The sequence below is a fragment of the Heliangelus exortis genome, chromosome 6 (assembly GCF_036169615.1).
Source record: "Heliangelus exortis chromosome 6, bHelExo1.hap1, whole genome shotgun sequence".
In the NCBI taxonomy this organism is placed as follows: domain Eukaryota; kingdom Metazoa; phylum Chordata; class Aves; order Apodiformes; family Trochilidae; genus Heliangelus; species Heliangelus exortis.
The window spans coordinates 9,501,274-9,523,005 of NC_092427.1; the positions used below are offsets into that span (position 1 = coordinate 9,501,274).

The window sequence follows — 21,732 nt, forward strand, 5'->3', positions numbered from 1 at the left end:
GTCTGCATTCTTCTATACTGGTTTTCCCTCCTGTTTTAGAGACATATAGGTGTTTTTATTTCTATAATTTAGGAGTTTCTGAGCAAAGCCATGATTTGGGGTGATTGGGACCTCCTTTTTTTTTTTTTCTTTTTTTTTCTTTTTTTTTTTTTTTTTTTTTTTTCCCCAATAGTCCCACCTTGTGAATAGGCAGCAGTATTCTGCCATCATGATTTTCAGATTTTCTACTATTGGGCACTGGTTTCCATGTGGGGTGGGATGACTTTCCTACTGTGATTTTGTTTTATGTCACATTTTACATGGTTTCTTGTTTCCTCCCTTTTCTATGCCAGCACAGAAACATGCCATTCTTGTCACAAGGTACCAACATTCCAGTGGTTTCTAAATTACTGGAATTTTTTTTTGCGCACCAGCTATGAAGATTAAATCTGCCCAGCTTCTTTTCATCTCTTGTTTTGCTTTCTGTCCCAATTGAACCAGTTCACCACTGTCAGCCCCCTACCTGATAATCCACCAGTTCCCATTTTATCCTAGGCAAAGTTTGCAGGCTGTGTTCTGCAGCAGAGTTCTGTTGAACATCCCAAGCCTTTGTCCTATGACCAGCTGTACAGGGCCTTAGTTTCTAATCAGAGCTGTACAGTTAAGGAGCAAATCTACCCAATTTGCAATCAAAGTCAGGTATTTTGCCTGGGTTACATTACAGCAAGGGAGGTGAGCAAACATCTGGGCTCACTGGTGTGAGAACAGAGCATTAGGAAGCAAAACATTGACTGCCCACCCAGAAACAAAGCAGCACGTTTGTCAGCACTGGTGTGTAGCTGTCTGCCACCTGTGATTATAATATTTAATGATATTTGGCTATTATCTGCTTCCTCAATGGACTTCCAGTGAAGTTAGGGAGGGAATTTTCATTTATCTGCTGTTTTATTGCCTCATATTTGGGCACGTCAGCAAAATATGCGGCAAGAACACCATGACCTTCATAAGGGAAAGTCCTGAGCCCTTGGCGAAAAATGTCCCGGCCAGCTGACACGTCGGTCTGAGGTACACACTCTTCAGTTGTGGTCGTGCACAGTTGTAGAAGAATTTTCCGACGGAGAATGATGGAAGCGAGTAATTTTACTTTGTATCCCGATTTGATTCGGAAACCTAAGGCATGGAGATCGAGGTCCGTGCTGTTCGGCGCCCAAGGGCTCTGAGCTCAGGCAGTGGGAGCTCAGTTTTATGCCAGAAGGACTCATGTCCGGCTCTGGAGGCACAGCCCCCCGCCTTGCCCATCTCCTCAGGCGGGCGGACTCCGTGCTGCCCCCTTCTGTCCCTCCCCGAGAGGGACCGGGGCCGAGACCGCCCATCTCGGCTGGGTCCAGGGGAACCGCCCGTTCCAGGCACTGAGACTTTCCTGAAGAATCGAAAGCGAAAGGGGGGTGTGAGATACCATGGCGGAGCACGGGCCGAGAGCCTTCCCGGTCCTGGTGCGCGGTGACTGGGGAGCCGCCGAGCCGCCCCGCGCCCTGAAGAAGAAGCTGCTCTGCTACTTCCAGAGCCCGAAGCGATCGGGCGGAGGAGAGTGCGAGCTGCAGACCGGCGACACCGGGCACATCCTCATCTGCTTTACCCAGCCCGAGGGTGAGCGGCCGGGACGAGGGAGGGGGATGCTAATGGCTGCTGCCGAAGTTTGGGGAAGGAGGTGGGGAGGCAACCGGGGGTGTGCGGTGTCTGCCCGCACCCTCGCCTCCCCTCAGCGGTGTCTGTCGTGTTATCAGTGAGGCAGCGGGTGCTCGACCGGGGGATCCATGAGCTCGACTGGGAGCCCAGAGGGCGGCTGTCGCTGCTGGTCACCGAGCTGCCGGCGGGCGGACAACCCGCGCAGGTGAGGCGGTCGGGGAGGGATGGTCCGTTCCGGTTCGGTCCGGTCCGGTTGGGGAGGGCGAGCGGGGCCGTGGGTAACCTCTCTGCTCTCGTTCTGCTTCCAGGAGCTGGAACGGGCCGGCGGGACAGAGGCGCCAGGTAGGGGCTGCGGGACCGGGTCTGAGCGCAGCCCTGCGCGGCACACGCACAGCCAACGCTGTCCCTCTAGTGATAAACTGCAAAATGTAATACTTAAAGCACTGAAGTAAACTCCGAGGCATGTGTAACATTAGCTGAACGAACCAGCTTCCTAGGCAGTGTTTTTTTGTTTGGTTTGTTTTTTGTTTGTTTGGCGGTTGGTTGTTTTGGTTTTGTTATTTTGGTTTTGGTGGGTTTTTGTTTTTGGTTTTTTTTGTTTGGTTTTTTTTTTTTTTTTTGGTTTTTTGGTTTTTTTAATTTTTTTTTTTTTTTTTTTTTTTTTAGGCTCTAGCTGACATGGCATGAGTTGACTTTTTTTTCCGAGCTAGCGTTTGCCAATGGCAGGCAGCCCCCATGTCTCTGTCTGCAACTGTGGGAGGTGCTCCCGTGGGGATGGAGGGGGCAGACCAGAAGAGACACCGCTGCTATCTTTTTTTTGCTGGTGTAGCTATGTTGCCCGAAGTCAAGACACAAACCAACAGAGTGTCAGTTTATGCGGTGCTTTATTCGGGGCCCGGGAAACCTGAGGACTAGCGTCCCAAGTCAGGATTCCAAAGATCCTCATTTTTGGTTCAGCTTTTATACCCTTTTACAATGAGGCCTTCGTATGGAATTTCATGTACTTCAGTTACAAAACAGTTACATACATCATGCAGATAGCAATAGATAGACATCCACAAACCACAAATCTCTCATACTTGTTTAACTTAAGATATTGTTTTAACTGACTCCCACCACCAACCCCCCTTACATGCATAATAACCCTTATCTTCAATGACAGTTTACTTTTCTTCATGTTCTATATGCTCAACTAATCCCCTTTGATAAACTGTTCCCCTCTTCTCAACACATTCCTTGCTGATAAACTGTTCCCCTCTTCTCAGCACATTCCTTGCTAGTTTCCAAGACCCGTTCCCAGGGCTTGTTTTTCTGGCCTGCTTGACCAGTCCAAACCTTAGCATAACTAATTCTAAATTTCTATTTTTTTTGCTACTTGCAACAGCTATGTCCTTTCTTGTTTTAAACTAGGGGGCAGAGATGTCTTGCAGACTCGGAATAAGTTGTGATAAACACTTTTACAGAGGTGCTTGGTTTCTAAAGGTGCTTCTCTCCAGAACAGGGATGTCCTTGACTGTCCCCTTACTGTTCTTAATGAGGATACTGTTGTAATGCATGGGAGGAACTGCTCACAGTGGTTCATGGAGCTCAACTAAGGACTAGTTTGGACATTATGCCTGAGGCTTTTTTGAGCTTAAATGGTGTTTCTCTAATCACATTCAACATATTGTTTTAAAAAAAGGAATATAGAGAAGTCTGTAATTCTGGAAATGTCAAATGAAACTAAATTCAAGCTGTGCTAGCTCCTCGGGTCTACACGAGTGTGACTTTTTCTTCCTGAAGTACACTGTAACTGAGAAAGCATTGTTATTTACCTCGAGTTAATGAACCCCAGGTGTCTTTTCTCACCTGCCAGAATAAGGACACAGCAGCAGGAGAAGATAGGTGATTGTGCCTCTTACTGAGCAAAGACCAGTGTACTCTCTCTTCACTGGCTTTCAGTGACATTAATGCTGCAGTAGTGCCCTCATCCTCTAGGTGTCTTGTGATGTTTGTCTAACAGAGTGTAGAAACCATGATCTTAGGATAAAAGAAATAATTATTTCTTATTTTGTACGAGTACCTTTAGGAAACTTCCCACTTCACTGACTGCTCCCACTTCACAGGTCAGCTCCTTAGGGAGGACATGAAGTGGATGTTGGCCTTTTTTCTGGGTTAGGCTCTCCCCAACACAGACCTTCTCTGCTGCCACCAGCCCTGCCAAGATGACTCATGGTAGAACATCAGTAGCTGTGTACCCCAGGTACACCCGATATCCTGTGGTAGCCAACACATGTAGACTCATGGCCACCCACAGTAGTAGTTGGAACTGTAAATGGAATAAGCTTTTCTAGCCATTACTCCTGCTGTCCTTGACTGGGGATGCCTTTTCTCCTCACCTGTTCATACAACAACTCATGCTAGTGATATGCTCAGCTTGTTTGGGATTTTAAGGCTATTGTAGAAGAAAACTGAACTCCTCAATTACTGTTTACTTGCCTGTTCTTTTCCCTGACTTAATGTGTGATCTGAACAGAAAGTATCATGCAATCTTAGAATCATAGAATCATTAAGGTTGGAAAAGACCTTTATTTTCTTGAAAGATAATAAGCTTGGTCTTCTTTGTAACTTTTGCTTAAGGCATCGGGGTGTGATTTTTAATTTCAGAATCACGTGTGAAATCGGAAGCTGAAAAAGCAACCTCCAGGAATTCTGCCATAGTAGTAACTACTGCCCAAGGCGAGGAAATAGAAGATGATATCCTAGAAATGTATTTTGAAAATAAAAAGAGATCTGGAGGGGGGCTCATTGAGTCCTGTATCAGAAAGGGCCTGCAAAGGATCATCACCTTTGAGAATGAGGAAGGTATGATCATATCTTGTGGGTGTTATGTTACTAAAGCTGCCTTTTGAAAGAGGGCTCTGCTGGTGCTGTGTCTCTACGTGGGCTCTGCAGAAATGTTGTGTTGTTCCCAAAGAGAGACAGAATGTAAAAGGAGCAAATATGCCCATCTGTCCAGTGCAGATGAGGGTTTCTGACTGTGTTTATAATAACCCACAAGGGAAGAAGTGGTTCTCTAGACCTATCCCAAATGCTTGATTGAGGGTCACAGAGAATAATGAAGGAGAAATGATGTCATGAACACTGCAGACTGAGTGAGCTTTAATTCTAGTTCAGAAGACTGGATAAAGTGTAGTACGGTGTTAACTGCAGATCATGAAAAACTATTATTTTGTTGTATCTTCTTTCATATTAATTTTAATTGCCAGGGTTTCAAAGACTGGGATTTGTAAGACATAGACATGAAGAGTCACCTCTGTGGAGAAAGTTATTTTAAAGTAGCCTCAGTTTATATTTACTTTTCCTCTGTTGGCTACTTGTTAGTGTGTGAAGGATGCATGCAAAAAGAGGGAACTTTATACTAGAGAAATTGTTAAATAGTTAAATATTTGTTAAATACACAAGATAGACAGAATGAAAATCACTTGCTTTAGTTGCTTTTATTAAATACTAGTTTTCTGGAGAATAGTTGCATTTGAGGGCAGTAGAAAGGAGGTAGCACCTCAAAAACTAACTTTTTTTGGGGGGGGGGAGACTGGGGACAACTAGATCATAAAGTAGCTCATATCCTGACCCTAATTTTGGGTATAGCTTTGCCTTATTTCAGTTTCTTCTGTGATATGAGAAAATATGTTTGGCCAGATTTTGAAAGTTCTGTTCAGTTTAACACGTGGAGGCCCCATCCCTGGAGACATTCAAGGTCAGGCTTGATGGGGCTCTGAGGAACCTGATCTAGTTAAAGGTGTCCCTGCTCACTGCAGGGAGGTTGGACTGGATGAATTTTAAAGGTCCCTTCCAACCCATTCACTGATTCTGTGTTGTTCTGCTGTGGCTGGAGGGGGAGGGAAGATCATGTTTTTGTTTTCCTGTGGAGTAGATGCCCAAGAAGTTCTGCAAAGGAGGCATCACTCAGTGAAGAAAATAGATCTGCTTGTGAAGCCATGGCAAGAGGAAACTCTCCAGAACACATGCCAAGTGGAAGACCCTCAAGGATCCCTGCCTTCCAATGTAGTTCTGCTTGAAAATGTGCAGGAGATGGCAAAAGAGGCCATGTTAATTTTGCTGATAGAGAACATCAGTGGCTTGTCACATGAAGATGGTGACTTCAGTGTGGAAATGATACCTGAAAACCATGCTGCTGCAGTTACTTTTACTGGAAATATTGGTAAGAAGGAGTCAGAGTTGCAAATCTTTTTCATTTGCTACTTGTGTGAGAGAGACTAAACAGGAAATTAATACTCTCTGTCATAGGTTTAAGATATAACCTGGTACTGCATCACTTTAAATGAGGATTTACTCTGCTAAAGTTTTTATTTTTAAGATGTAGAGGCTAGTTAAGTCAGAAGAGGGCTAGCTCTGATTTGGATGGTAAACAAAACAGGTAGGACTGAAACCAACTACAACTACTTCATACAAGCAACAAAACCATGTATTCTGTCTTAAAACATATTGATGATAAAAGTTCTCCTTGTCCAAAAATGAACCTGATCTTATGTTCTCTTGAGGTGAAAGAGACCCATTGCTACTCAGTAGGAAAACTAGTGACAAGTTCTGGCTACAGTATTCGTAATCAACAATTGTGATCAACTATGTGGTGAATACCAGTTGACAGATACTGAATCTGTGGGCACCTCTGAGCTGACAGGTGCTTTTGGTCAATTCACATGGTGTTGGTCTGCTAACAGCATAGTAGAAAAGCAAGCTAAAAGTCTGATATTTTTGCTAGTTTGTTTTTCTTTTGTTTCTTTGTTTTAATTCTCTGTTCTTTTTCTAGATGCAGGAGAATTTGCTAAAATTTTTAATCAAAACAACAGAGCAAATAAACAAAATATCACTGCACGGTGCCTCGAGCTAACAAAAAGCATTAAGGCTGAAAATATACAACCTAACATCTCCAGTGACTTTATAACTGTCTACTTTGAAAATAAGAGGAATGGAAATGCACACGTGGTGGATGTTCAGCAGCTGCCGGATGAAGATGCAGCTATCGTTACATTCAGTGACCATAAAGGTAATGCAGAAATACAAACCCCATATTTCTCTAAGATTGTTTCACTTTAAGATCAAAATGTGGAGTTTCAAGAGAAATGCCTACTTTATCCTCATAAAACAGTAGATCTGGTGCTTTGTCATCAGGTCTCTGCTAAATAGCAAGCTTAAGTTTTGGACCAGCTGGGCATGAGGCATTGAATTTTTTCCTTTTTATGCACTTTTTGTTTCACCCAGGCCTTGATCCTAGTAGAGTTCAGGTTACAACTGGGGTTCAATAGGGACAGCACCCACAAAGCCCCACATAGTGCAGGAGGCTTCTCCCCCCTGCCTTCCCTTCCAGCTGCCCTGTGGCAATGTGAGCTCTCTGGCCCATCTGAGGGTGACTTCTTGGACAGCTTCTTGGCTGAAGAGCAGGTGCTGTGGCTTGTCTGGGCTGTGACAGAAACATGAGAATCTGCGGAAGGTGCAGGGCCAGGGGAAGCTGTAGGCATTGCAATGAAAGGGAGAGCTGAAGGCAAGTTGAAGAAAATAGACCCTCTTTTTTAGGGGGAAGGGAGGAGCAGTGCTTTGATGCTGCGGAGTAGCAACTCTGACAACTACTGATTTGGGCAGTTCAAGGACAGCACATAAAAGAAGTAGGGGCAGAGGTGGTGCTGGGCATGCTTCCTCCTTGGGGGTGGATGGTGATGGTTCCTACCTGTCTCTCTTGAGTTAGTTTTTGGCATTTAAAAATAGTATTTATGCCTATCTGGAAAGGGGGGGGAGCTGTTGTAAAATTATTGTAGAATAAACATTATTATATAGAAAACAAAATTAAAAAAAAAAACCAAACAGAACAAAACAAACTTAACTGAATAAACCAGAAGATCTTTGGTTTTAAATGCTAATACTAATTGTTTTGGTGCTTGTTTGTTTTAGATGTAACCAACATCTTGGCAAAGAAGCATTCACTCAACAAAACACCAGTCTCTGTCTACCCTTACTATGTCTCAGTGGGAGTAGCTCTATATGGAAAGGAAGGGCCACAAATAAAGAAGCCAGATCCAATTACAGTGCCTCTGGATCCGTATATCTGGCAATACTTGCAGAGGAATAGGAGGTTAGTTGAGGCAGTAAATGGTGAAATGGCAAAATGTAATTGTGAGGTAACCTGGCCTGAACCAAACTGTGCAAATCCAGAAGTGACTTTGCATCCTTCGGCTTCTTTGTTTGAGCAGAAGAGATTAGCAGGTCGATTGATCAAGACATGGAATGAGAATGTTTCCACAGCATTTTCACACAACATATTGAAGTACAAAGCAACTGAATATCTAGTAAGCTCAGAAGTGTGGGAAGCCATTAGAAACAGCTTTACGCATGATGAAGTTCTGATAATCCCACTTATCTCCAAGAATTTAGTTGTTCTAGTAGGTGAAAAAGAAGTTATGAAGAATGCTGAACAACACCTGGTGCTTCTGATAGAAAAGACCACCAGAGAAATTGAAAGAGAAAAGCGAAGAACTGAAAGAATTGTGCTACTGGATACAGGAGAATATGCAATTTTACAGAGTACTGGTCTTGAAGAAAATGTTTATAAACAGTTTCCAGACCTGCAGATGATTTATGATCATAGGCAGAAGACACTTAGCCTGTGTGGGTTGCCTGAGGAAGTTTATAAAGTAAAAGGGGAAATATCAGATAGTTTACGCAAAATGGTAAAGAAAAGACTCGATGTCAACCCTTATATTTTCCAGTTTTTAGAGCATATTGATAATGAAACCATGTGTCAGAGCATGTTTATGTCAAAACAAATCAGAGCCTTTTATGAGCTCGCTGCAGGAACTATCATCTTGAAAGGAAATACTCCTGAAGATCTCATAAAAGCAGAAGAAGAAATAAAGAAGGAACTGGATGATAAAATCCTTACTGTGGAGGACATGTCAGTCCTCCAGAAGGAGGAATGGAAAATGCTTACCAAGCACTACTGCTCTGAGGGAGCCATAACAATCACTCAGAAAGAGAGTCAGGTCATCATTGCTGGTTGTTCTGAAGCAGTAGCAAAAGCCTCTGGGGAACTTTCTAACTTTATAGATGAAAACACCCAAGTACAAAAGGTTATTGGAGGAAAGCCTGTGCCCGTCATAGTGTTTTTTGAGAAAGAGAAGACTGATGTTTGGGGTGCCATACAGAGTAATGGTGTGCAAGTTGACTTTAACACACAGAAGAAATGTAGAGTTATATCCTTGAGTGGGCCAAAAGGAGAAGTGCTGAAGGGAGTCACCTTAGTTGAGCAAACTCTGTCTGGCCTGCATTCTAAATGTATGGTAATTAAAGAGCCAGGAGTCAGGTCATATTTCAAAGAGCAAGAAAACTTCTTTGCCACCAGAGCAAAACAAGACTTTAAGTGTCTAGTCATGTTGGAAGAGTCAGGAGAACAGGGGGAGGAACATCAAGAACATAGTGATGGAGACAAGCCCTATAGGCAGGTGACCATAGGTAAAACAGTAGTAGCAGTGTATAAAGGTAACTTGTGTAATTACCCAGTTGATGTTGTGGTAAATGCAGCTAATGAAGGCCTGCAACACTATGGTGGCCTTGCTGAGGCACTGTCAGAAGCAGCTGGTCCAGAGCTGCAGGAGGAATGCAACGAGCTGGTGAGGAAGAACGGGAGCTTGAAGCCTGGGTGCACGGTTATCACGGGCGCTGGGAAACTCCCCTGCAAGAATGTCATCCATGCTGTTGGACCCAGGTGGAGGGCACACGAAGCACAAAAGTGCATATTCTTATTAAAGAGGACAGTAAAGAACTGTCTAAAGCTAGCTGACACATACAATCATCGTTCCATTGCTCTGCCTGTTATAAGTGGAGGGTTTTTCGGCTTCCCGCTGCAGACGTGCGCACATACAATTGCATCCTCTGTCAAGGAGACCTTGGAAGAATCCATGGAAGACAGCAACTTGAAGGAGGTTCATCTTGTGGATATTGTAGAGGATAACCTTAAGGCTTTGAGCAAAGCACTGGAAGAAGTGTTTTCTTGTAATTCACTTTCCTGTGAGCAACTGCAGCCGATCACTACAGTTCCTCAGCATAAAAAAAGCAAAATTTCTCAAAGTAACAAGAACTTCCCATCTGTAACAACTCATGAAGGCCTTGACATTGTGCTGAAAAAAGGAAGTATTGAAGATGCTACCGTAAGTGCTGTAAATTATGTGCTTTTTATATCGAGTGCTTTTTTAAATTATTTATTAATTTTTGTATTTAAGGAAAACAAACCACAAAACTGAGAAAAATGACCAAGCCTAGACCATCATCTGTAATTAGCAATGTAACATGTTTGATATGCTACTGGAACTGGCTATTGCTGGTGGTAGTAAGAAGTGCTGTTAGTTGTCTGTTTTACCTGCCAGATACAGATGGCTGTGCAGCATTCCATTTTGTCCCTTCCTGGCACAGGCACACAGACCCCTGTGCTATACGATGCAGTACAGTTTAGCAGAGGCAACTGGAGTCAGCAGGAATGCTTGTGGGCTCTGAATCCCCACCAACCCTACCGTGCTGGGCAGGGACCACCTGAATGCAGCATAGACCTTCCCGGGAATCCTGATTTACAGGAGTGTGCTCGGTGTTGGCTCCCGCACTCAGTACCTGAGTATTCTGATGTGTGAGAGCAGCTGGGCTGCACCCAGATCCACTGTGGTCCTGAGGCAGTGCAGCCGTGCATCCCTGAGCCCACAGCCAGTCTGGTCCTGCCTCCAGCTGTAGAGCGTTGGTCTGGGGAAGCGTTGTCCCCTCTGCCACTGGTGAACGCTGGCACGCAACACGCGGATGCTCTTGCGTTTCCTGTGGAGAACCAGCTTCACTGATTTGATTTCCAGTGGCCTCCTGTAGTGAATTGCTGCTAGTACAGTAAGCTACCTTACTGGGATCACTGGTGCTGGATGCAACTCCTTTTATAACCCTTTCCATAGTGGCCAGCAAATCTTTTCAGGAGTGGATGCCTCCCGCAGCATGTACAGCTCCTCCGGTTGGCTAGGGCAGAATTAAACTGTGTACAGAGGTCCCTCCTGAGGAGCCAAGTATAGTGCCTAACACAATGCCCATTACTCTTTGCCTTCCTCTCTGTAAGTTACTGCTTTTCTCACTCCTTTTGCCATGGCTTTCCTTCAGACTTTGTTTTGATCTTCTCCTTTTTGTCTAGACCAAGTGTGTATGGAAAGTCTTGCTACCTCAGTGAACATGGATTTTTGGTCTGTGAGCTTCTCTTAAAGAATTAACTTCATAAATATTTTTAAATGTTTGGTTGGTTTTGTTTGTTTGTTTTTTTGTTTTTTTCAAATGAGTAGACAAGGAATGCAAAATTTTAATCTCCTGTCTGCTTGAAATTAATGTTATTGTTAACCGAGCTTCTATGTTGCCACAGGCAGGTTCATGGTACTAGAACTCTCCATAACTTTTCTGTTTTATTCCAAAACTTCATTCACTCTCAGATTGCTGTCTTAGACTTAAACTTTGTAAGTAAGCAGGCTATATTTGATTAATCCGTGCAAAATTTTTAACTTGGTACTTAAAAGGCTTGGTGCTTAAATGCTAGGGTTTATTTGCTTGCTTTTTTTCAGACTGACATTATTGTCACCAGTGTTGGCAAAGATCTCCAGCTTGAGGGAGGCCCACTCAGTAGAGTTTTGCTAAACAAGGCAGGGCCAATGCTTCAGGTGGAGTTACAAGAAGGCGGCCAAGGAAAAATAATTGAAGAAGGATCTGTCTGGAAAACACAAAGTTACAATCTAAATTGCATTATAGTACTTCATGCTGTCTTACCACGGTTCCAGCAAAATGGATCTGTAAAGGTAGCAGAGTTTTTTGTTTTCCTGGGGTCTAATTTGACTGGGCTTTATAGTGGGTTTAATGCAACTTCTCCTTTGAAATAAGGGACAGTTTTGTAGGATCATATAATCATAGAAATGAGTGTTTGGGCTGTTCTTTTTTAGCTGTGTGGCTACTCTCTGGTCGACTGATATATCGGTTATGGTGTATGCAATTATTGTATTTCCATGCTAAGAGGGAAAGTCCTATATTGCACATACTGGAAAAAATTACTTTCAGTAACTGGAAAAAATAATTGTGCCTTACAGATCTTTGGCAACATCATCACCAAATGCCTGCAGATTGCTGAGGAACTGTCTTTAAAGTCAATTACTTTCCCAGCCATTGGGACAGGGCGTTTAGAATACCCAAAGCCTTGTGTTGCTAAACTACTGTTTGAGAAAGTTTTTGACTTTAGTAGTAAAAATGGAATCAATTCCCTTAAGGAAGTTCACTTTCTGTTGCATCCGAAAGACACGGATAATATTTGGGTGAGTTAGCCTGTTTTTCATGTCTCTGCTACATGCTCCTTTGTTTAGGACTGTCTCACAATGCACAATACTTAACTCTCCCATGACCTACAATGGATCCACAAGGTGCTTGTTCTTGTACTAAAGAAGTAGCCTTTCGACAGTCTCCACCATCTGAGTTCTCTTGCCTTGTGGTCACCTGCCTGTCACATACAGCCCTGCTTCCTCCCTGTCCTTTTCTGTTCCCTGGTAATGCTACAGATTGAAGTGTAATTACTCTTTATCTCATGAAGTCAGAATCACAGGATTGTCATGGTTGAAAATAACTCTAAGATCAATCATCAATATCCCCTCCACCCCAAATAAAATAAAAAAATATCTATATCACCATGATCACTAAACCACGTGCTGATGTGCTTTATTGACACAGGTTTCAAATACCTCCAAGGGATGGTGACTCTACCACCTCCTCACCTAATTCTTCAGCACATAGGACTTGCCTACAGATGAATTTGCTGCAACTCTTGCATAGATACCTTCTCCTTTGGAAAAAGGAGTGTTTTCAATGGAGTCCTAATGTCCTTTTAGGTGGAATAACTATGCTAGGGTTGCTGTGCTGGTAAACTTCTCCAGCAGAAAATATATCAGTATTGTGCAATCCCCCCCTTCTTCAGTATCTCGGCACAAGTTTTTCTGTCTCAGTGCTCAAGTTACTTATTTCACCATATATCTCTCAAAAAAGAGCAGTCATACTGTGAATTCATGCCCAAATATGTTTCCATGCATATTGACTTCTGCTGTTCTGTGCAGTAGCTAATATGTTTTGAAAGGCCAAACTGGGAGGTTCCTGTGCCAAAGCCTGAACTGTTGTGCATAGAGAAGGGTGGTGGCAGCTGCAAGATTTGAGTTAGAGTGTAAACTGGTCCTTCAGTGTAAGGATGCCACCTGCTAATGTATTCCCCTAAGACTTTGTCTTAGTTTTGTTACTCTGTCTGTTGCTTGCACTGAAAACTTTGCAGCCTGAGGGCAATGCTGTGTCAAGATTTGCCATCAGCATTAGGGCAAATGGTAGGAAGTAATTTGCATTTAGCTCTTTCTAATTTTTTTTAATTTTCTTTAATTATCTTTCCTTTTCAAACCATAATTTCTGCTGTGTAATCGTTTCTAGGCATTTAATGATGAACTTGAAAACAGATGTGGAAATACTGTAGGTGCTAAAGGGAAGAAGAATATTCAAAAGAAGTCTAGACAAGGCACAGGTAAGCTTGTGGCACAGAAGTTGTGTGCCTGGTGGATTTTATTTATTTTATTATTTTAAATATTCCAGGGAATGCCTTCATTATGCATACTTAGATATCTGTTTGGTAACTGCAGAGTGTAGAAAATGAGTTATATGTTGAAAATGTGATCAAGTTTTTACAGATAATATGTCGGTAGAAAGTTCCTCTCGTGCAGTAGAAAACAAAGAGGGGGGAGAGCAAGGGGTTGAGACTTGGAAACATTGCCACTGGCTTACCTTGGAGTTTTACAAGGGCTTACGTACTAACATGGTGCCAAGTAGTGTCTGTATACTGGATGTGCAGCAAAGCAAGGCTTTTTTCAGCCATCTCATCAGGAATAACAAGAAGGTGAAGGGTGATCCAGAGACTCCTGTGAGAAAGAGTGGTTTCCAGTTAATTTGTCAGGCAGTCCTCTTCACAGGCTGTCTGGAGACAGACAGTGATCTCTAAGTGTTGTACCCATAAACCAGTGCCTTTACTTCTTACTTCATTGCTCCCTTCTGCTCAGGGTCTCTGTTTCCTTCCTGCAGCATCCTCCGACTCCTCTTCAAGGCCATCAGAGGATGTGTATGAAATGATGTTTGGCTCCATCCTGTTCCAGGTGGCAAAGGGTGATATTACTCAGGAAGACACAGATGTCATTGTGAACATAACAAACCAAAGCTTCAACCTCAAAACAGGTATTTTTGTTGGTATTATATGTGAAAACAATATGTTTGGTTGGAAAGTCTGGATAAAGGGAGTAGGAATTTTTTTTTCCCCAGTATTTCAAACCCTTTTGTTTCAAAGGGTGGTTTCTGTTTTATTGCCTAAGGTCCGAATGTTCATTTAGGAAATGTCTGAACCTTTTTCTTGTTACTTTGTCACAGGATGGCATGTTTATGACTCTTGTAGAAGAAGAAACTAATTATATTAACTTTTTTTTGATAGAACATCTCTCAGACTAAAATAGAAGACAAAACTCAATGAGGTTTTGACCTCAGTGAAACTTATTAGGTACTTTAGATATCACTTTGAATTGACATTTTTAAGCTGAAAATTTAGGCAATACTGCTTTTCAGTTATAACCTTTGGTGTTTTTAGGACCGAGATACTTTAAGTGTTTTGTGGTACATAGTTCTGCCTCAGATGGGACTTCAGTGGCATTAACAGTGGATTCATGTGTCTTCTCATTTAAGGTGTGTCTAGAGCAATTTTGGATGGCGCTGGAAAAACGGTTGAAAAGGAATGTGCTCAGTTAGGTATGGTACAATATTTCTGGCCTCCTTTCTGCAGGTGTGTCATGGTTTAACACTGGCCCAGCAATTAAACCGAATGACAGGTTAATCCCCCTCTCTATTAATCCCCCTCCCCTCCCTCATAAAGGAAGGAGAGAGAATAAGGGAGAGAGAGACTTATGGGTTGGAAACTAAACCACACAGCTTTAATGGAACAGTAATGTTAAAAAGAAAATATCACCATATATATACAAATATACAGGAAAATTGACACCACGTTCCTCCCCGCTTCCCCTCAATAACTCTCATGTCATCACCAAGGCTGCAGGGCACCCCTGGGAAAGTCCAGGCTGGAATCCTGGGGTCAGCAGTAGTTGGGAGCTGGAGGCAGGAACACACAGATTCAGGCTGGCACGGATCAGGACCACAGGCAGAGGAATGGATGGAATCCTCCCAGGATGCTGAAGCAAACAGGGACAGGGGAAGAAGGGGAAGCAGGAAGGGGTTTGACCCTCGTGATCCCTCAAATTTATCCTGAGTATGACATGTATGGGATGGAATACTCTGTTTGGTTAATTTTGGTTATTTATCGTGTCCATTCCTCCCTAAGGGAGGGCTGCAGGTGTGACCTCTTCACTCCTTTTCTCCTTCCAGAGGGCAAAATGTTCCTCAGAGCTGAGCAGTGTCCTTGGCTCTGCACACCAGTCTCTAGCAGTAACTATAAACATCGAGTGTTATCAGTCCCAGAAGCAGACACTGAGAAACTTGCTGTTAATTTCAGCAAGTTCAGCTACTTACAAGAAACTTAGATGAAAGCAGAATTACAAGACAGAAAATCACCTTTATCCTGGCACAAACCAGGACGAGGTGTTCAAGCATTGCAGGGAATCTGTTGCACTTTCTCAGTGCCTACTGTACACCTATCTGTATCATGCTCTGTGCTTACACCAGATAGTTTTAAATCAGTTAGTGGGATATTTGTAAAACATCTAATGAGGGAAGGAAAAGAAAAGCCTTCAAGAAGAGGGGGCTTCTAGGTGTTTATGTAAGAAACTGAATCTATTAACTGTTGCACCCTCTTATTCCAATAAAGCTTTCCATGTCAATCTGCAACTCCTTTTCTCATTCCCAAGGGAGAAAATATTTGCTTTTGGCTTAAGCAGCAACATTCTACCATGTCATCTGTGACCAAGGGGTTCTTACCTCAAAAGGGGCATTTATTCGTAGACTGGATTTAGCTAGAGAACAGAAAATATACTGAGCAGTAAGGATGGGCAAGAATGTGATTTAAAACTCCACAAAGTGAGGCAAGTAGGAAAGAGTCTGGTGAGCTTGGAAAATCAACCAAAGGAAAATAATTATGTGGAGGGGATAAGTGGTAAACCTCTGTTGCATAGACCAGGTAAACAATTCAGGCTAGGTAGCCTGAGGGTAGATTGCAGGCTTGTGTGTTTATGAAGACAGGGTAGAACTAGTCTGTGTGAAGTCCTTCAAGCCTGCAGAGTAAACTTGACAAATGAAGGCCCACAAAATTTGTTTGCAAAATGAGGCAAACATTTTACAAACTCAAAATGAATTACTGTGCCTTGAAGGTGAGAATAGAAATAGGGACTTGCACAGTTTCTGGAAGGAGACCTGAAGCTTATCTTGGAGCACATTTGTCATAATTTTGAATCTCCTAATGAGGATTAGTACACATATATTATTGACTGGTTCATTTAATTTCATTCTCCTATGTATGTTTCAGCTGCGCTGGCAGACAAGAGCTATATCATCACCCAAGGAGGAAACCTGCCATGCAAAAACATAATTCATTTTATTTCCCAAAATGATATCAAGCTGCTAGTCTCCACAGTGCTTGAGGAATGTGAAACACAAAAGTACACCTCTGTCACCTTCCCAGCAATTGGAACAGGTCTGTCTGGCTTTTGAAATGGTTCAGTGCCTGTGATTTGGCTGATCTCAGAGTTCAAGTGATGGGTTTGATGTATCTGGAGGAATTATTCTTTGGTGAGAATATACTCAGAAACTGAAAACCTGAAAACTTTCAAACTGCTATTAGATGCTTATGAAGACCTAGTAAGCTTTATTACTTGAAGATAGTGTGTGAAGAATGTAAGTGCTCTTGAGCCAACACCTCCTTGCTAACAGGGATTCAAAAGTATTTCTGTTCTTCCTGGAGCACCATAAATATTTGTCATAGCAGCCTGATATGTGTGTGCAGCTCATCAGAGAATATCCAGGGAGCTGCTACTTCTTCTGAACTCAGATCATGCAACTCTGGAGAGCAGCCGTAAAAATTGGGTTGATATGGATACAATGTGAACCTGTCCAAAAGGCCAGATTGTCCATTTTTCTTTACTTGTGTTCAGTTAGAGCTGTAGAAGTCTTTTTAACATTTTTAACAGTTATTAATGCTTTTTAAAGGCAAAATGCTTGTTACTTTTTCAGGTATGGCGGGTCGTGATCCAGGTGTAGTGGCTGACAACATCATAGATTCAGTAGCTAACTTTGCAAAGAGTATCTCTGCTCCATCTCTGAAAGTTATTAAGGTTGTCATCTTTCAGCCACATCTTGTGAGTGTGTTCCATAAAAGCCTGCAGAGAAAAGAAAGTTATGCTAAAACTGCCAAGTCATTCTTTTCCAAGTTAGCAAGTAAGTAGATGTCACTTAAATACAGGTTACAGATCAACCTGTTTAGCACCAGGTGATAGCGGTGAATCTTAATTACAGCATTTATGTATTTCAATTTAGCATTTTGGAGCTCTGAGAAACATTCTCCAAAGGAAAAACCCAAAATAGTTTTGGAAAAGAAAGTTGACGTCGCTGTTGTCCATATTTGTGGCGAAGACAAACAGAAAGTGGAAGAAGCTGAAAAATGGTTGAAAACGGCAATTTTACAGGAGCAGTTGCAAAAAGACATCACAGATGAAGCTATCTCTCTTTTTGGTGAAGCAGAGAGTAAGGAACTGTGTGACCTGCAAAAGAACTATAAAATTGCTCTTTGTTTGAATGGTTCCTCTATTCAAATTTCAGGTATTATGAAAGATGTCTTGCTTACTCATTCAGCTATTCTAGAAATGATCCACAGGGTGAAAGCGGCTAAACAAGAAGAGGACAAAGCAGAATTTTTACGAAATGTAGTTGAGTGGAAGTACTTTGAAAAGGATTCCTATGTGCCTTTTGACAGTCGCACAAATATGCGCTTGGAAGATGCTTTCAAGAGTAATCAGGAGTGTATTTCAGTCATCATCAATGAGAAAAAATACACAGTGTATGTAGAGGCTAAGTACGCTGAGGATGACAAAGGGGAATGCATAAACATTCTACGTCTTGATAAAGCTGAAGGTAAGTAAAAGTATCTTGATGTTCCTGTGTTAAAACCAGGCTGCACACAGCCTAGTGAAAGCAAGAAATGGTGTAAGAGTGTGCAAAATATTGTTAGGAGCTTTGTGCAGGTCATTGTCTTGGGAATGTAGAAAGGAACTGAACTGGGCAAGAAACATAAAGGAATCCTGCAGTTAATTTTTTTGGAAATGTAGGCAATGTGTTCTGAAGTTCTTAAGAGGCTTACTAGCAATGAGTTGGGTATTTGTAGCAGTTGTCATTCTAGATCTCAGTTTATATCTGTTCTTGAGATGTGCACCCTTCCGTTTACTCCTGGTCCATTATAATATAAGAAGCTACCTTTTTCTTCCTCATCCATACAGAGCTTTTCCCTGTGTGTTATTTTTATTTGCCTATCTGTGACATATTTTATAATCTCAATGGGAACAACTTTTTTGTCTGCTTAATGCTTGAAAGTGAAAGTGGACAGGTTTAAGTGACTGCAGCTCCCTGTGCCTTACTAATGCCTCCTATACATATTTTAAGATTTTAAATTTTTGTTCTCGTACCAAAAAGTGTCACTTATGAAAAAGGCTTCATGCTTCTAATGGAGGGAGCCTATAATGCTGGATGTCTGTAGTCCATGCATAAGCCAGTGTTCCTGTTTGACAGAACAGGGAGGTGTTGGGCTTGGTATTAAATGAAAGAAGGGAAGAAAGGGAAGACTTCTGCTTTTCAGGTGAGGAGTATAGTCTTAAACTTTTTAAGGTAAAACCTTCTGTGTTCAGATGCTCTGCTTCTAGTATCCTAGTTGTTGAGAATTAACTGCTCAGTATTCCTGAATTTCCTCCACGTCCTTGAAAACCTGGTTTGCAGGGAAGGCTACTGGTACAAGATGTTGCAGGGGAACCCTCTTCAGCTGTGAAAAGCAGATTTGTCTAGAGACTATCAATTCAGGCACATCAACTGCTAGTGATGCAACAGGCAATTGCAAACTGGCAAAGACCAGTATGTGCTAGTGATAAGCTAAATATATGGGCTTTTAGAAGGGTTTGCAGCTGGTCATGGTTCCTTTTGAGCAGAGGATCTGTGTTAATATGTTTGCTTGTGTTTCTTCTGCAGATCAGCTGTCAACAATGCTCCCTGCAACGTGGGATGATCTGCAAAACCAGCGGCTCAGAGTAGTGGAACTGAAACCAGACTCAAGAGACTATAAAGACGTGCAAGAAAGGTTTCAGATGACTTGTCAGTCATTTAAAATTGAAAAGGTAGAAGCACATAATCATTTCTGAGCATGAAAACTTTGATAAGAAGTGATGAAGAATACTAAATAACAATGGAAAAATAAATCCCACTGGGATTTCTCAAGTTGTGCAAGTCTTTATGGCTGCTGCCAACTTCAGTTCAATGTTGCAGTTGAGGTATTTGGAACCACTCTTAATCAGCAGCTTCTTCAGCACCACGAGAGGGTTCTTATTCTTTAAATCTTTTATAGTAGAGCACAGCACTTGCTTACTGAAGCCATGTGGCCTTTGCAGGTAGGCATGTAATCTGTGCTCCATAAATCTGCAAAACTGTCCTATATTGCTTGCCATGGAGTATTTCTTTCATGCTTTGGGCTGGGTTCTGCTGCCTATCATGCAAAAATTTCGAGTGGTTTGACTTGCTTACTTCATAATCTGGTATGTTTGTGCTGGAGGAGCATCTTGGAAGCAGATTGAACTGTTGATACACTAAAATTTTTCATGATAGCAAACTTTGTTCTTTCTTTCTGTCTGTCTTTCAAATTGTTCAGATTGAGAGAGTCCAGAACCCATCTTTTTGGAAGTTATACCAAATTACAAAGTGTGACATGGATAAAAAAAATGGCAACAGAAATAATGAGAGACTTCTGTTTCATGGGACGAGTAAGGAATCAATAACCCTCATTAACAAGCACGGATTTAACAGGAGCTATGCTGGAGTACATGGTAATGGGAATTTCAAAAAAACTTCTGTTTTCCTGGATAGGGGTAGGGCTGATTTGCCATGCCATCTTTATAGTCCTGCCTTGTATGAAAATTTTATTTTTCGTTTAATCTCCCCGTTGCATATAAAAAGCATAATTGGCAAAAGATTCTGTTGTGGTTTAGCCCTCCAGGCAGCTAAACACCACACAGAATCAGAAAAAAGGTAAAACTCATGGAGTGAGGTAAACACAGTTTAAAAGGACAGAAAAGAAAGGGAAAATACTAATAATCATATAATAATATACAAAACAAGTGATGCACAATGCAGTTGCTCACTATCCCCTGACCAATGCCCAGGCAGTTCCTGAGCAGCTGATGCAGCCAACTCCCCTCAGTTGTATTGTTCAGCATGATGTTGTATGGTGTGGAATCTCCCCCTGGTTAGCTGGGGTCAGCTGTCCTGGCTGTGTCTCCTTGCTGGGAGGGCAGTATGAGAAGCTGAAAAGGCCTTGACTGAGTTAAGCACTGCTCAGCAACAATTAAACTATCAGAATGTTCTCAACATTCATCTCATCCTAAACCCAAAACACAGTGTTATGCCAGCTGCTAGGAAAAAAATTAACTATCCCAGTCGAAATGAGGACAGGTTCATAGGCTCTGGACATGGTAGAGAAGTGGTCATTGCTACTGAAATGCTCACCAACATTTGTTTTCCTTACTACAGCTGCTAATTATGGAAAGGGAACTTACTTTGCTGTTGATGCTGCCTATTCTGCCCAGGATCTCTACTCCAAACCAGATCAGGATGGGAAGAAGTACATGTACTTGGCTCGAGTCCTTGTTGGAGAATATTCTCAGGGGATAAAAGGATCAATTACTCCAGCAGCAAAAAATGCTAATAACACTCTAGATCTGTATGATAGTTCAACTGATAATGTAAGCAGGCCAAGCATGTTTATCATCTTTAGTGACACACAAGCTTACCCAGAATATCTTATCACTTTCACTAAATAAGCATTTTGATTGCAGCCAAGATTGCGTGTCTTTCAGTTTTTGAAAACAAAATATACAATGATAGCAACAAATATTTTCATTGAATTAATTACTTAAAGTTTGAGTTACATTTAAGCAACCTCTGGCAATTTTTGACAGCATTGAAATAGACTGCTTGTTCACAATCAGAGTATTTTGATTCTGATACTCTATGGGAAACCACTGTTAGGTTATGTATCAAGGCTTTATATTTTATTAGCTTTTCCAGGCAGCCTTATGGCCATCCTAATTGCAATAGGTGGGGAGTGCTGGCGGGTGAGTGGAAGGCCTTTCTTTCAGCCACTAACCAAGCACTTGATACTGTATTTCTGATAGATTCTTGCACTCTGTAAATGACAGCTTGCATTGTGAATTATGATATTATTTCAGTAAATAAATTGTAGTTAATGGCTTGTGTTTGCCTAAACCTCTCTAAACATTAGGCATTGGCTTTCAACCCACTAACTTGATGTCTCAAATATGAATTTGCTTGGTTTTAATACCATAATCCTCCCTTGCAGGTTAATAAGAGGTTCTACAGAAGGTTATAGAAGTTGCTCATATTACTTATATATAGGCTAAGAGAGACAGTAAATTTTGAGAAAGTGTTTCAATTTATCATATACCCGCTGCAACAACTTTCCTTTAACCTTAAGGAGAAATTAATAGAGAAAAGAAAAGGACAGGGAAGTGTGTGGTGTTTGGTAGGACTTAGTAGTCAGCTCTTTGAGATAGCCTATTAACAAGCCAGAGTTCCATGGTGCAAGGGGAAAGCAACATGATCTTTGTAGCTTGTTGGAATTAAAAAAGTATTTCTTGCAGCCTTAGATATTCTAAGGGATTTTCGAGATCATATAATTCCAACCCCCCTGCCATGGGCAAGGACAACTCCCACTCGATCGGGTTGCTCAGAGCCCTG

The 21,732-nt window shown here is 42.0% G+C and overlaps 1 protein-coding gene across 1 annotated transcript; it reads left to right on the forward strand.

Annotated features, from left to right (window-relative positions):
- The first annotated feature begins 1,396 nt into the window (after window positions 1–1,396).
- Window positions 1,397–21,226, forward strand: LOC139797433 (protein mono-ADP-ribosyltransferase PARP14-like). Its single transcript, XM_071746575.1, is given in 20 exon segments — window positions 1,397–1,626; window positions 1,764–1,870; window positions 1,974–2,007; window positions 3,486–3,531; window positions 3,533–3,549; window positions 4,312–4,509; window positions 5,582–5,869; window positions 6,479–6,715; window positions 7,615–9,866; window positions 11,292–11,522; window positions 11,808–12,029; window positions 13,177–13,267; window positions 13,819–13,968; window positions 14,467–14,529; window positions 16,253–16,420; window positions 16,957–17,160; window positions 17,260–17,853; window positions 18,955–19,100; window positions 19,628–19,802; window positions 20,506–21,226. Coding segments are annotated over 20 exon segments (5,703 nt in total). The 5' UTR covers window positions 1,397–1,436; the 3' UTR covers window positions 20,796–21,226.
- The last annotated feature ends 506 nt before the right edge of the window (window positions 21,227–21,732 follow it).